The 15,629-nt window shown below is 60.5% G+C and overlaps 1 protein-coding gene across 4 annotated transcripts in view; it reads right to left on the bottom strand.

Moving 5' to 3' along the window:
- The window catches only part of UROC1 (urocanate hydratase 1), a 37,955-nt gene that overhangs the window by 20,050 nt on the left and 2,276 nt on the right, over positions 1 to 15,629 (bottom strand). Inside the window, exons 1-6 of one of the 4 annotated variants that reach the window (XM_082847757.1) lie at positions 11,585 to 11,738; positions 5,303 to 5,433; positions 4,537 to 4,630; positions 3,678 to 3,737; positions 3,266 to 3,394; positions 3,097 to 3,158 (exon numbers count right to left, since the gene is read on the bottom strand). In XM_082847757.1, the coding sequence (XP_082703883.1) occupies positions 3,097 to 3,158; positions 3,266 to 3,394; positions 3,678 to 3,737; positions 4,537 to 4,630; positions 5,303 to 5,433; positions 11,585 to 11,710 (602 nt within the window). In that variant the 5' untranslated portion in view covers positions 11,711 to 11,738. Of the gene's footprint in view, positions 1 to 3,096; positions 3,159 to 3,265; positions 3,395 to 3,677; positions 3,738 to 4,536; positions 4,631 to 5,302; positions 5,434 to 11,142; positions 11,286 to 11,584; positions 11,739 to 15,629 lie in introns of those variants that run through there. The other 3 variants (XM_082847760.1, XM_082847758.1, XM_082847759.1) reach the window with 3 other exon arrangements.

Consider the following 15,629-nt stretch of genomic DNA (forward strand, 5'->3'; position numbering starts at 1 on the left):
CCATTTCTGGTCCCCCTCAGACCTTTCATTCCCCCTCAGACAGGTTTCATTCTCTTAAAAACTAAAGTAAAGTCACCGGGGAACATTTAGCCACGTGGACAAGAGCTGACATGACCCGGCACCTCCAGGGGAGGACGAGTCACCAGCCTTCCTGTGGTGGCCAAACCCAGGGGAGCTGAGCCGCTCCTGCAGGAGGAGACCCGGGGCCGGGGGAACACAGAGCGGAACGGGCCGCGGCCTCCCGGCAACACCCCGAATCCGGACAGTCTGCGGGATTCTGGTCCCGGGATGTGCAGACACCCTCACCGGGGCCGGGGAGGGGAGCTCTGCCACCCGTCAGCGGACACCTAGACTCGTGTGTGGCACGCAGGGCAGAGGCCAGCAAACGGCGTTAGTGTTGTGTGGGCGATCATTGCTATTTGCATAAATGGCCTTGTTCTGTAGGCACTGTTTCTGGGTCTGTGTTTCCCCCACACACAAGGCCTGTACGGGCCTTTCCACGTCAGCACCCGCAGACCTTTCGTGGCTCCACAGTCAACCCCATCAGAGGGCACAGGATGTCCCCTCTCCCTGTCGGTCAGCCGGGTGGCTCGGCTGGGCCACAGGACAAGGCCACGGTAAGCGACCTCCCTGGCCCTGCCGTGCCCTCCAGGGTAGAATCCAGGAACAGGGTGTCAGGGCACCGTGCAAACATTTAAAATACTAATAGACAGCGTCACGTTCCAGAGTGACTCACCAGCAGGGCACAGGCACTCCTGTTTGCATCCTATGATACTTATCCAACAGTTGAGTTTTTGGCAATGTGATGGGAAATTTTGCTGTTGCCTTAGGTTTACTCTTCCCTGAGGACCACTGAGGTCAGGAGACCCTCGAGGCTGCTGTCCCCCAGCCACTTTCTGGACCTTCTCTCCTCTGGGTCAGGGTGGATCCTGATTCTCGCAGATCTGAACGCCAAGCCTGTCCCATAACTGGGACAAAGCACTGGACCATGTAGAACCTCTGCTTCCTCCTCCAAAAAATGGGGAGTCATGACCCCTGCCTTGCGTGTTTCTGTGAATATGACAGGATGTAAGAGAGTCGTGCTGATACGATAGACATCTACCAGGGAGGCGGGTGAAAGTATCAGACCCCGCCGCAGGGCGTGCTCCCTGGTGGCCACCACCCGTGGCGCCTTTACAGGTAAGATCCGAGCTCCCAGGGGGCCCAGGGACACGCGGCAGGGCTGGGAAGCGATTCGGAGGCCTTCTGATTCCATCCCTCGTCGCACCTGATCCACTGCTGCTGCTCCTGCAGTTCACTCTTGGGGGTAGAATCATGGGGTCAGAGTTGTCTCCATCTGGGGCTTTGACCGCAGTCACTGGATGTGGCCCTCCCGCACCCCAGCCTTGCCGTACAGACCTTGACACCCCAGCCCGTGGCTGCCTGTTCCCCCACGTACCCCCACCACGGAGGGGACCAGCTCCGCTTTTGTCAGCCTGCTGGTGAAAAGGTTTGCCCTGGTCAGCGGTTCTCAGATCCCTTCTCCAGGTAACCCCTTCCCACCTCTGTGGTGATTTGCATCTTCTCTTTGGTCAACTGCTCACGGCGCCTGGGGTCAGCACTCAGGGGCAGCCAGACCAGGTCTGACTCTGAAGCTCTGCCCCTTTAAACTTCTCTCCTGAGCCCGCAGGACAGCAGCACAGGGGCTGGTCCATGGCCACACTCAGGAGGCCGACCAGACACCGACCGTCCCTCTGCTCCCCCTGGTACAGAAGAGGGCGTCAGGCCTCGTAACAAATAGTAGTAACAGCAACTTATTATATAATAACAGTAACTACTCACGACGAAGGAAAGGGTAATTGGGTTTCTGAGCCTCAGTTTCTTCCTCCACAAAATGGGTTAATAAGGGCCCCTCGCTCGGAGGCTTCTGTAAACCCTAGAACGAGTGGCGGCGACCATGATCACAATCATTCATAGGCTCTCAGCCTGAGGCCCAGCGGGGTGGCCAGGACGCCAGCGCCCCGCTCCCAGAGACCCACAAACACGTGCAGATCAGGGCTGTCCTGTCGCATTCTTTACATCCCCAGAACACTGGGAACAACCCAAACCAGGTGGCAAGTGAGCTGAATAAATAACAGCGCAACTGAGCACCGCCAGTGAAACCCAGCAAGTCAGCCCGAATCCCGAGGAGGGGCCAGGTGCGGAGGGCGTGGCCCCTGGCTGTGGAGTCGCCCCCGCCGAGCGTCTGCACGCACACGGGATGTCGGGCAGCACACAGGAGACGCTGTGAACTGGGGCGTCCGGGCAGGAGGAGGTTCCCTTCTCGCTGTGGCTCCTTCTACAACGTCTGAGGGAACACCTCCCATTGGAGCGTTAATGTGACAGCGCGCTCAGGGGCTGCACAGACACACGCGTCGTCAGAGCTCACAGAACGGAGCACGTGACGTGTGCGTTTGCGCATTCGTGACATGGAAATTTCACTTCAAGACCAAGAAAACTGTGGGGACTTCCCTGGCGGTCCAGTGGCTAAGACTCCATGCTCCCGATGCAGGGGTCCCAGTTGGATCCCTGGTCAGGGAACTAGATCCCACACGCATGCCGCAACTAAGAAGCCCGCATGCTGCCACTAAGAAAGTCTTCATACTGCAACTAAAGGTCCCACATGCTGCAACTAAGACCCAACGCAGCCAAATAAATAAATAAACATTAAAAAAAGAAAAAAAATTATGGACAAATACTGAATTCCAGGCAACAATACTTTGAGACGCATCAAAAAAATGATCGTGGATATAGGGATGCGTAGACAGACAGATAGGCGCTCACGTGAGTTTAGTAGCATATTAATCACAGAATCTTGGTGTTCCCTATTAATCCTGTCAATTTTCTGTATGTTTGAAACCGATAGTAAATTGTTGCAAAAGTAGGATTCAAACTGTAGGCTCACACCTATATGAAAACTGTAGGCATATCTATGAAAACTGGCAGAAAATACATAAATGCGAAACCGTGCTGTAGAGCTTTGACTGTGAGGGCTTTGCAAAGTTGCAGTTACTGTTGCTGCGTTGCTTCATAATAAAGCCTGGCGAAGGCCGTAACATAAGCTGAAACAGTACTTACATGGTAACCCCCATGGCAAAGAGCTTCTCGTACTCCATCCTGGAGGAGTAGTTGGGAATGACCTGCACAAGAGGGCTGGGCTGAGGGCTGGGGGCAGCGCCGTGCCCTTGGGGACGATGGCTCGGCGGGTGTGCGGGCACCTGGCCCTCCCCGCTGCCCTGGGACCCACCATCCCATTGGTGATGACCAGCCTCGGGGCCCCGGGGCTGCTGGGGAAGAGGCCCAGGGGGTGTCCGCTATACATGACCAGCGTCTGCTCCTCTGTCATCTGGGACAAGTAGGACATGGTCAGCCAGAACTGCGGGGAGAGAGAAACACGGGGGCTCCGTGAGCGGGGGCCCTGCACCAGCCCCAAGCCCCCCCCCCAGGCCCTAGCCGTCCTGCCCGCAGCCCTCTACCCTCCAGTGGCTCTCCCTCAGGACCTCCGACGTCCCCAAGTAGCCTCCAGGGCTGGGATCTCAGGCATCGGGGAGGCACAGCCCGAGTCCTGAGCCTGGTCTGTAAGGTGCTTCCAGGTCAGAGGACATGGGGGAAGAAAGGCCTGGGGTCAGGGCGGGGCTAGGCCACACAATCCAGCGTACCTGAGCCCAGTTGCTGAACACCTGCCCGTTTCCTCCGTAGGTCACGAGCTCCTGGGGAAACTGGGGAGGACACGATGCTGTCTGAGATGGGGGCCTGGAAGGGAGGCCCCTGCCTGCGCCGGGCTCAGGGGCCAGGTGGCCGATGGCCCCCGAAGGACGAGTGGGGGGCAGGGGAGGAGCCAGAAGGGGCAAGGCCCGGGGACAGTGGCCCACCCGTGACCGCGTAAGTGCTCAGCCTGGGGTGAGCGTCAGAGCTGGGTCTGAGGAAGCTCCCGCCACCACCTGGAGCGGTCACATCCTAGGACCCTTTCACCCTCCAGTAAAATACTCAGGGACCCCCGAAGCCTAACCTTCCTTGAATACGGGTGTCAGAGGTACGGACTGGCGCTCGAGGACGCCGGGAAGGGCACGTGCAGCCACTGAGCACTTGAGCCACAGCCCGTCTGACAAGCTCTAGGGGTAAAACACACCCCTGGTTTCAAGGACTCAGTAGGAAAAACACTACAGAACATTTACATTGATGGTCACGTGTTAAATGATAATATTTTGCATATATTGGGACAAACTACAGTATTAAATCTGTTTCTTTTCAGTCTGCATGTGGCTATCAGAAAATGTAAAATTACACGTGTGTCTGTTGTACCAACGCTGGTGTCGTGGTGCTGATGCTGCACCGTAGTTACCGAAGATGCAGCTGCTGGGGGCACCCTGGAGAAGGGGATGATGTCCTCTCTGCACGGTCTTTGCGATTTCCCTCAAATCTATCATTATTTCTGAATAAAAAGCTTGAGAGCATCTCATGCGTTTCTCCCATTCCGTTTCCACTGCTGGTCCCTGGCCCCCGTGTCCTGGCCTTTACCTGGGCCACGGCAGGGTCCAGGTTGTTCATGACCATGTGCATGATAGCTGCAGCCGCTCTCGTCCGGCAGGGGTACTGCTCCACTGGGTAGGCCCTGCAAAGGGGGCGCAGCTGCCAGGCCTGACGATGGGCGGGCACAGGCTTCCTTCCTGCTAAAGCTTGGGCCCAGCCTGGGCTGGGCGCAGAGGTGGACAGCAAGCCCTGGCATCCCGCAGAAGGCGCCTTGGAACTCCCAGCAGGAGGTGGTTCCAACCGCCCTCCTGCTTTGTGCCGGGCCCCTCCCGCCCAGGCTGCCCTCCGTCCCCAGTGGGCAGGCTCCGACTGGGATAAAGCGGACTGCAAAGCAAAGCTGAGGCCCCTCCTGCAGGTGGACTCGATTCATCCGTCTTTTCCTTCGGCCATCAGTGCTCCTGGGCACGCATTCTGCAGTGGGCGCCAGGCCAGCAGCCCCAGACAGGAGCGAGGGCAGGTGGCTCCCGCTTTGCGGGGTCATTCCCGACAGTCTGCGCTTCCGGCATTTCCAAGAACAATGGTGCTCAGAGTGTGATGCCCGGGCAGGGGCAGCATCTCCTGGGGACGGTGAGGAAGGCAGATCCTCCTGCCAGGACCTGGCAGCAGCCCCCAGCCTGGCCCAGGGCAGACGCGTCCATGGGCCTCCTAGTGGGAACAGCCTGGACCTCCCCCTCACTGTGTCCTGACCCCCAGCAGGGTCCCTCCAGGGAGCCTCCCACTCTGGGCCCCTGTGAATCTGTGGCCCAGCACTCACTTCATTTCAATGTCGGGGCAGAAGCGGTACATGTAGATGTGCCCATACAGTCGCAGCTCCTGGGCGAACTCGGGGGCCAGCAGCTCCTGGGTGTCCGGGGGGAAGTACCGAAGGGCATTCCTCAGCGCCAGCTGGGGGTGGGGGAAGGGGAGAGGGGTGAGGATGGCGGGGGTGCGGGCTCCAGGCCAAGATCTCCCCACCTGGATTTGCCTCTGTTCCACTCAGAAACCCAGGGCCCTGTCCGGAGACTGTCTGGTTCTCACCCCGGGCCAGCCTACCGTGATGCCTCCTGCAGGAAGCCTTCCCTGACTGCCCTTCCTGCTTCCCTCGGCAGCCCTCGAGTCCCTCCCTCTTCTTGCTCAACGGGGGACCAGGCTGCTTGACCCAAGGCAAGGACCAGAGAGGGGCTGCCCCGAGGCCCGTGGCTACAGCGGCAGGTGCAGACTCGGGGGGAGGGCAGGCTGACAAGCCAGGCCCGGAGGCTCTTTGTGCAAGTGCGGAGCAGCACCCAGCGTGGCCGGTAGCCTCGGGCGGCACACAGCTCCGGGAGGCCCGGGGCAGTGCCTGGAGCCGGCGACAGGCGCCCAAGAGCAGGAAGAAGCATCTAAGGCTTCTCATCGCACACCGTGGAGAGCCGCGCGACTCCTGCCCCCGTCAGCCTTCTCCAGACGGCCCTCGTGCTCCTGTCCGGCCCCTTCCCTTCCTGCTGCCCCAGCCCCCGTGCCAGCTGCCCCCCTGGGAGCCCCCTCCTCGAAGCCCCAGTCCAGGCGCCCGTCCTTGGGGGCCCGCCTTGACCGTGCGGTCTTGACTCTCAGCACCTCCACGCTTCTCTCCCACAGGCTCTGCGTCTTCGGACGCTTCACCATTGGCTCCTTGCCTCCCATCAGTCTCGTTGAGCTCAAGCAGGGCCAGGGTCCCGGCGGACCCTTCACAGCGCTCCCCCTCCCACCACCCAGCAGGAGCCTGCGGCTGGGGGTGCGGGGTGACGACCCTGTGTGGGGGCGGACGTCGAGGCCACGCCTTCAACCAGCTGACCCTGGAGAACAAACTGCTCTGGGGGCGTGACGAGGGGCCGGTGTGAACGCATTCATTCGACACACATCCACCGAGGCGGAGGCAGTGTGAGCCTCAGAGAAGACGGGCGGGCAGAGGTGACGGGAGAAGAGCCTATGGCCCCGGCCTGGGCCCTGAGGACACCGGCACGTGGGCAGGCAGGGCACAGGGCCAGCCCGGGAGACAGAGAGCCGGGACCCGGCCAGGAGGACAGCCTGCCCCGTGTGCCCTGAGGTCCAGCACTGCGCGACAAGGGTGTCACTGGGGGCCTGGGGGCACGTGGGGTGGGAGGAGAGAGGAGGGGGAGGGCGGTTCAGGAGGAAGCCGAGGGCAAGAAGGGCAACGAGGGGAACTCCAGCTCAGGAGTGACGGGGACTTGACAGGGTTTGCACAGCGAGTCCCTCTCTAAGGTCCACGTGGAATAAAGCACGTAATCCCTGCTCTCTTGGAAAAATTGAAAGGCGGCTAGAAATACGTCCACAGGCGGTGCTCAGACTCCAGCGGCTTGAGAATCGCGCAGAGGGTCAGGTGCATCGGAGGGCTGGGCCCGCCCGCAGCGTCTCTGACTCACGTCTCTGACGGGATCCCAGCTGCTGCCGCTGGTCCGGGACCCCCGGAGAGGCACGAGCGAGCCGTGCGCAGCAGCAGGGCGGGAGGGGAAGAGGCCGGCGTGGGGAGGGCATGCTGCAGAAGGCCAGGGACACGGCTTCAAGGGCAGGCAGGGCTAGGCGTGCGCCAGAGCTCAGGAGGGCTGGGCCCTTCAGGGTCGTGCCCGTCGCCTCGGCCTGGGCCTCTGGGGTCCAGGTTACACCTCGACGCAGAGGTTGGGTGGTTCTTTCTATCAGTGTACAGCTTCCAGTCAGAGCTTGCCAAGAGAAACTGAACATTTACAGAAAAGTTTCAAAAGCAACGTGTCACGCACACACGCTCCACGGGACGCGTGACCTTACTACACGGGCCCTAATACGTCCTACCCAACGGTAGCTCCTTTTATTTCATTTTCTAACGAATACTGGTTCCGACCCCCGAAGCCCCCTTCCCAGCTGCTGGGCTATTTCTCCCTGTGGACAATTTCCATCTCAGGATTTGCTGAATTTCTCTTTCTCCCTGAAATTCAGAAGACTAGCCTGGATATGTCTTCACGTGGACTATTGTACGTTGGGGTTTCTTTGGGTTCCTTCAACGATAAACTGTCCTTGTATCTGAAATTTCACATTTCTACTAGTTCAGCAAAGTTGTCTTCTGTTACACTTTTGTTCAATAGCTTTATCTTCTGTGTCTGAATTTACGTAACAGGCCTGCAGTGACTATTCCTTGAGTGAAAGAATTAAAGCAGCAGCTCTGCTGGCCTGGATTCAATACCCCAAGCTCTGAATGGGGGCAGTTCTCGGGGTCAGGACGAGAAAATGCAACTCGGACAGGCGTGTGACCTGCCCCCCGGGGGGATGAGGGGCAGCCTCAGCAGAGGAGGCCCCATGAGGACAGGCCAGGTGGAGAGGCGGGACGGTTTCCCAATGAGCTCGGAAAGGCAGGCACAGCTGCCTACCGGGCCCTGCTAAGCACCGGCTGGACCAGCCCGGGAGGCCGCCCGCCTGTTTCTGCATCTCTCGGGGCGCCAGCTTGGCCGTGTTGCTGGAAGGACTAATGAGATAACACGCACGGCCTAGCACACAGTGCAGCGCCGCGCCCTCCTGTTCCTGTAAAGACACCCAAGCCAGAGCCGGGGGCATTTCTTGCTTCTCCCCCTCCCCAGCTTTGCAGCTTCCTTGTTAAAAAGTCTTCAGTTTACTTCAAATGCTGCCAGGAAGAGCCCGTGGGGGCCATACTTGGGGATTCACCCCCGGGGTCAGCTGGCGCTCATGCCGCACTGCTTCCACCTCAGCTCCACGGCAAGTCTGCCCCGGAGGGTCTGCTGTGTAGCACGTGGAATTTCACAGGTGAGATTGTGGCCTGTTAATCATAGAATGCAGTTACCAGTGGGCTCTTACTGGCAAAATCAGAAGCATCTAACGCACATAAACTGGACAGAATTCCAGAGACCTCCATCTCCCCGACCTTGACCTCAAAGGCATAAGAAGCGGACAAGCTCAGTGGCCTGTACCCTTAGGGTCATGGGATTATTTCATAAAAGTCCCGTGTTCAGCCACTGGGCTGGAACATTCTGGGTGCCTGATGGGATGGGGGACAGAATTATGGCCCCCAACGATTCCACACCTTATTCCCCGGGAATATGTTGTGTTACATGGCAAAAGAGACTTTGCAGATGTGATGACGGAAGGATTTAGAGATGTGAGATGACCCTGCCTCTCCAGGTCAGCCCTAGGAATTACGAGCGTCCTTCTGAGAGGAGAGGGGAGGCTCAGAGTAAGAAAGAGGGACTTCAATGTGCTGTGCTGCCAGCTTTGAGGACAGAGGGTGGGCCCAGGAGCCCGGGAACGCAGGCGCCTCTGGAGGCTGGAAAATGACGCAGCAGGGCTGGTGCTCCAGGAGGCTCTGAGGCGAGAATCCCTGCCCTGTCTCTTCCAGCCAGCACACCTCACCTCTCTGAACGTCAGCCCCCTGTTCCGTAAAAGGAGCAGATGGCCCCCACCTCACAGGGCTGCTCGCCCGGCACCTGGCACACATGGGCCACTGGGGGGCCAGCTGCCAGGATGACCGTCTGCACACTCATGGCCTCCACGCCGGGCCCCTGTCCACCTGCCCTCCTAGGAGCTCTGCACCAGCCCTCGCTCTCTGTGGGCACATGCCGAGCAGCAGCTCACACTCCAGCTCCGAGACCTTCATGGGCTTCTGACACAGTGCACACTGGTGGGCATCCAGGCTGGGCCTGGCTCTTGAGGTCGGCACCCAGCCTGGGCCTACGCGGGGCCTCGTCCAGCCCAGCCTACTTTGCACAGGCCCGTCTCTGCATCTCCACTCACCGCCTCCTTCTGTCCCAGATGCCTCGCCTCTCAGATCTCCAAGTCTGGGAACCTTGCCTCTGGTGCCAAGACCACCTCCTCCAAGAAGCTTTCCTAGGTTTCTCCTGCCCGCTGAACTCTTAGAGGGTGTTGGTTCGGGCGCTTAGCACATGGTCTTGTTCACTCATTCAACAAACAGCTCTGGCATCACTGAAGACCCGGAAGTGAGCCCCACAGAACCCCGCCCTCAAGAAGCGGAGGATTATGGTCAGCAGTGGGGGGAGGTCTTCAGACCTGGCAGCTCAGGTCCAGCACAGCCCCTGAGGGTGGGGCACGCTTTGGGGAACTATCGGTAAGAGAAGCTGCACGTGGGGGAGCGGGGATGCCGAGGACGTTTCTAACGGGATGTGACGAGACCCTCCCTCTGCACTACAGTCCCACAGTGACTGAAACGCGACAGCCAGTCCATCCTCTGCGTTTCAACAGAAATCCACTTAAAGAAGAACGAAGAGTGGAGCATGTCTTTGTTCATCCAAACCACGAAAAACAACAACAGTTCAAACCATGGGGCAGCTCCAAACGCACCCACAAGGAACAGCCTCAAAAGAAAGCTTCCACTTATGCTTTTAAGAAGGATGGACACACACACCTTGTGCGCACACAAAAAGCGTCTGGAAGGAGACACCAAAAGATTAGGAAACGTCATAATATTTGACTTATCTCTTAAAACTACCTTTAAAAGCTTATGTCAAAATTCAAAGGGACGTTTAAATAAAACAGAAAACCAGCCAGAGGAAAACGTAAAGCCGGCCGCAGAGGAAGCCGTCCCTGGGCCTGGGCCTGTCCAGGAGGAGCTCTCGTGTCCTCTCGCAGGTCCCGGCAGGGAGTGGACGCGTGGGCCCTCCAACACCCACCACTCCTCCGACCCGGATGGCGTCCTACACTTCAGTCCAGCCGGGACACTGTGGACCGCAGTCCGCCCAGAGCCCGCCCACAGGCTAAGGGCTCAGCCCCACGAGACGGCCCGCTTCAGACGCCAATTACACGCCCCACTGTCGCCTGTGCTCCTGACCAACCAGCTAGGAATGGGGAGCCCACGCCCCTCCTCAAGGTTAATAATTCACCAGAATGGCTCACAGAACTCAGGGGAACACGTTCGCCGGTTCATTACATAACAAAGGATGTGATGAAGGGTACAGGTGAGCAGCAACCCTCGCGAGGGCGGGGGAAGGGGCAGGCGCCCCGCCGCACCTCCTCGTGTTCACAAACCCAGACACTGCCAGCCCCGGAGCTGGGGGATCTGGTAGGCGTGGGCATGATGGATCAGTAACTCCATTCCCGGCCCCTCATGGTGACATGCAACCACGGCTTGGTCTCTCTGGTGACCAGCCCCGACCAGGAGCCCCGGAGTGGCCTCCTACCGCCCAGGGAATTGCAGCAGAACCCGGGTCAAAGACCAAAGAGCAGCAGGAAGGGGGAGGGGCACAGAGCCATACGCCTCTTTCTCCTTGTCCCCCAGGACCAGTAGGCTGCAGGATCCCCACGCCCCGGGCACCCACACCCAAGATTCAGCCCCTTCCACAGCTCAGACTCCCCAGACCGCATGCCACCCCACTCCAAGGGCCCGCGCCCTTCAGCTGATCCCATCACCGCCCATCAGGGTGTCCCCTGGGATGCGCAGGCGGCAGAGCCCTCTGGGTCCCCACGCCAAAGGTCGAGGCGTTGGCGCCCAGCAGGAAGGTGACCAGGGTGGAAACTCTAAAGGCCGCCTGATCCCCCGGCAGCCCCTCCAGTTTGCACGCCCTGTGCCCCCCTCCCACGGCCGCCCCGGGAGGGCGGCAGCCTCTGTCCGGGTGGCGGGACCCCTCTTCTAATCTCTGCGCTCACTTGTACTCGCCACTCTCCCCCAGGGTTCCTGAAGTTGTCAAGCCATCCTCAGTAAAGGAAAACAGGAGAAAGCTCTTTTTCGGCCTCATTCCAGCCGCCTGCGCACACCTGTGTGTCATGGCCGGGAGGGGGGCCCCTGGTGGCTCAGGCTCCGGAAGCTGGCGCGGGACTTGCAGTCCGGCTCCTGCGCTCACTTCGCCTTCCTGGGCTGGAGGCGGCCACAGGCCCCCGCTTGCTGGCTGGGTGATCGTGAGCCCCAGGGCCCCTCCCCATCAGTAAATGGGGGCCGGACTCCTATCCCCCAGGGCGGCCCCTGGGCAAAGAATGAGGGATATGGGGTGTGAAGCAGTCTGGCACACACGGCTCAGAGCAGGACGTGGGCACTGCCCAGCCGGTGCACCCAGAGGGCAAAGGGCCCTGCGGGAGGGGGCCCGGCTCTTACCTGCTCCTCAGCGGGGCTGAGGCCGGGGGTCCTGACCGGGGCGTGGGGCACCCCGGCCCGGCGTCCCCGGTTCTCTGGGAGAGGCCGCAAGGGCAGGCCGGAGCACAGCGCCTGGAGGCTGGACATGTCTGGCGGACGCGAGGCGGAGGCCCACTCTGCGGGGGCCGCGGCGGGACCGGGCAGTCGAGGTCCGGCTGGGCGGGGTCCTCTGGCCCCAGGCCCACCCCCTCCAGCCCCTCATTGGCCCCCGGGCCTCCGGGAGGAGCCGTGCGCAGGTCGGAGGTCGGAGGTCGGAGGGTCACGGCCCCAGGCGGGCGGCACGCAGTGTTGACCTGGGGGCGGTGTCCTGGGACAGGCGGGCTCCGTGCCAGGGACGCCTGGGTGAGGGTTCCTTTGTCCTTTTAGTGGGGTGCTGGCCCTGAGGGGCGTGTCTTCTAGGACACAGCATGGGGAGCGCTCTCGTGTTCGGGTTTGTCTCATGGGGGAGTTACACCAGGCAGGCGACGTGGGGTCTGTGTCTTGATGATGGGGGGCCCGTGACACTGGCCCGGCACAGAGTGTGGTGGCCCTCGTATCCCTCCTCCCTGCCCCCTGGGTGACAGGGGTGGCGGGAGCCCGGCCAGCGGCAGCTACACCCTCCTCAGCCCCCACCGAGGTGCGGGCCGCCCCACTCCTTCCCAGGCTCTCAGCGAGCCCCATCCCACGAGCGCCCCTGTGGGAAGGTGCTGCTTCTTCGCCCCGCACTCCGGGTGGGGTGGCTGAGGTCCAGGGGCCGCTAGAATCCCGGGGGCCCGGGGAGGCAGCACACCTGGCTGTGGACCCAGCTCAGCTGCAGGCCGGCCCTGCGGCCCCACGCAAGGGGTGGGAGGCACGCAGCCACCAGGTGGGTGCCCGGCGTGGGGCCTGCACTTGGCACGAGAGCAGGACGGCTGACGCCTCCGGACGGTTACTCCTCGGAGCACCGCACGTCACCCGGGGCACCCTGTGCCCTCACCGGCCTGCGGGGCCCACTGTCCCGTTTCATAGGTGTGGAAACTGCCCAAGGCCACACAGCTAGTCCTGGTGGAGCTGGGATCTGGGCCCCTGGAGCCAAGGGGTCTGGCTCCAGCCGCCCCTCGGCCTCCCAGATCTCCGGCCGGGCAGCGAGCGTACTCTTGTGTCCAGGTGGCGGGGAGGCTGCCTCGTAGGGTGAGCAGCAGACACGCACGCAGGCTCGCAGCCGTCCATCCAACGCTCTCTCCGACACCAGGGACCGGGCAGTGTCCTGGCCCGGCACCGCTACGGGCACTGGGGACAGGCCCCTGCCTGGGCCTGCAGGTCACGCAGCTGTGACCGCCAGCAGCCGGTACCTGCACCTCCCGCTCAGAGGGGGGGTTGGAAGTGCTGGAGAATCGCCAGCCCCCTCCCCATCTGCTGGGGAGCAGCTCTCCACCAGCAACAGCGGTGGGCAAATACCCCAGCGCCCTCGCCGCGGCAGGGCATGGGTGGAGGCAGCAGCTCTGGGGAGCCCCTGGCAGGAGTGGGCTGAGCTGCCCCGCGGGTATCCCCATCCCATGCCCCCAACGGACAGGCTGTACCGAGACCTCCACTCAGGATTTGCTTCTGGGCGACGGCTCAAGAGAAGCCACAAATCTCACACTTTTTGTGAAATCTCATTTTTAAATGTTGGCAACCAACTAAAAACATTTTCCGCTGTCCTGAACCGAAGGGGGGACTGTATCCGTGTCCTGGTTGTGACCTCGGGCTACAGACAGCAGGACGCTACCACGGGGGAACAGGGCACCCGGGTCTCTCTTACTGTTTCTTACAACTGCACCTGAATCTACAAGGATCCCCAAATAAACAGTTTGATTTTTAAACACCCTAAAAGCTACTTAAAACCACTGGGATCTCACAGATGTTAAATATGGCAGACAGGTAAGTGGAACCTGGCTATACCACTCACGAGCTGTAGGTCCTTGGGTCAGTTCCTTAGCCTCTCTGTGCCTCAGTTTCCTGGTCTGTAAAATGAAACCAGTAACAGTAGCTACCTCATGGGATCTGAGTGTTAAACGAGGTAACACACGTGAAGGTCTTAGAACAGCACCTGTGCAGAAGCAGCACCGGATAAGATGTTATTTTTCTCATTGTTGCCACTATCAAAAAAGCAAGGAACAGAGCAATGTAATAGCACAGAAAGCAAAGAAAACGTATACACGTGGGCGTGAACTGTCTCTGAAGGATCCACAAGGAACTGGGAGCGAACAGGAGGAAAGGAGACCCTTCCCTGTAAGACTGCTGCTTTCCACATCGTCAGGGCACTAAATTGTACACTTTTCAATGAGTAATTTTATGGTACCTGAATTTCACATCAATTCAAGAGAACTGTGGAGTTTTTGAATTTGGCTCCATGGACAAACCAAATAAATAAAATGTAAAACTAACAAGGAGTAAAGAAAGGCAGGCATGGGCTTCCCTGGTGGCGCAGTGGTTGAGAGTCCGCCTGCCGACGCAGGGGACACGGGTTCGTGCCCCGGTCCGGGAGGATCCCACATGCCGCGGAGCGGCTGGGCCCGTGAGCCATGGCCGCTGAGCCTGCGCGTCCGGAGCCTGTGCTCCGCAACGGGAGAGGCCACAACAGTGAGAGGCCCGCGTACCGCAAAAAAAAAAAAAAAAAAGAAAGGCAGGCGGGCCCTCAGCATGTGCCTCCCTGGGCCTCAGGCCTCGGGCTCCTGGTGCTGGCCGTGGCCTGTCCTCTTCAGCGTCGAGTGCCTGCTTCAGTCTCCCCTCCCGTCACTCCCAGCCGCTACTCCTGTCCTGGCCAGCCTCTCTTCCTAGCACCTGGCGACCAGCACCGAAAGCCCAGCCCTGCCCTCCTGGTACCACCCAGGCCACACTGGGCCCCAATCTCTGCCGTGTCACCAGCAGGCCCGTCAGGCCTTCTCGAGCCAGGCAGGACCTCTGTCCCTTGGACCATCAACCTAGTGCCTGCTTCCCCTCCAGCCACTCTGCCGCCCTGGGTGGCTTCTCTGAGGCACCCTGACCTCTGACCCCTCTACTTTCAAAGTATAGTCGGAGCCCTGAGACCACCGCACCCTGGTCCACACCCCTCACCTCTCCCAGAGTCGGCCCAGCCTCCCGCCTTCCCCCCTCCTCCCGCCAACCTGTAGTCCATCAGCAGCGGGGCAGTTAGAACAGCCCACACCGTGGCCCACGACGGGCTGGGGACGTGGACGCCCTATCTGCCTCTCCGACTTCTCGCATCCACCTTGTCCACCTCAGAGCCCCCTTGCTGCTTCCTGTTCAAGGAGCATGTGCATCTCTACGCCCTTGGTGCTTTTAAACATGCCGGCAAATCCTCGCTCGGGTGCTTCTCTGAGTGAGGCTGGGGCGGCCCTAGCAGTTCCCGGGGAAGCAACAGGAGGCAGCCTGAGGCTCTGTGGGAGCAACCCCCGGAGCCAGACCCCACTTGGGGCGTGAGGAGTGCGAGTGCTGCGGTGTCTGCCCAGCTGTGACGGAGCCATCGGGTCGGCCAGCCTGGGCCGGCCTCCGGACGACCAGTCCCAGCTGCCGTCTGACGCAGTAGCATGAGATCCCCAGTGAAAAGCACCCACCGGAGCCCCTCCCCCAATTCCTCACCCACTAAATTGTGAGCGAAATTGAAATGTTTAACGCCTGAATTTGAGGGCAACAGCCACTAGCAGGGCGCCTCAGGGCCTCCGCAAGGGCTGTTCCTTCTGCAGCTCGCCGCCTACGCACCTCTGCTGCCGGTACCTCCGAGGCTGGCCCTGCACACCTCCCTCTGCCCCACCCTTATTTTCTTCATAGCACGTTTACCACCTGCCGTGATCGCACATGTTCGCCCCTTTTCCTATGCCCTCCCCCATCCATACTGTAGCCCACGAGGGCAGAGGGCGCCCTGTCCTGTTCTCCCCTAGGGCCTCAGCACCCAGTGGGTACCCAGTGCCTGTTGAACGAGGGATCGAATGCATGCGAACTCCCGTGAGAGGGCAGAGGTCGCAGCTGGCGTCTTCTCAGGGGAGCTGCCAAGGCCCTGGGCCTCTGG

Source organism: Leucopleurus acutus (assembly GCF_964270905.1).
Source record: "Leucopleurus acutus genome assembly, chromosome: 10".
Taxonomy (NCBI): domain Eukaryota; kingdom Metazoa; phylum Chordata; class Mammalia; order Artiodactyla; family Delphinidae; genus Leucopleurus; species Leucopleurus acutus.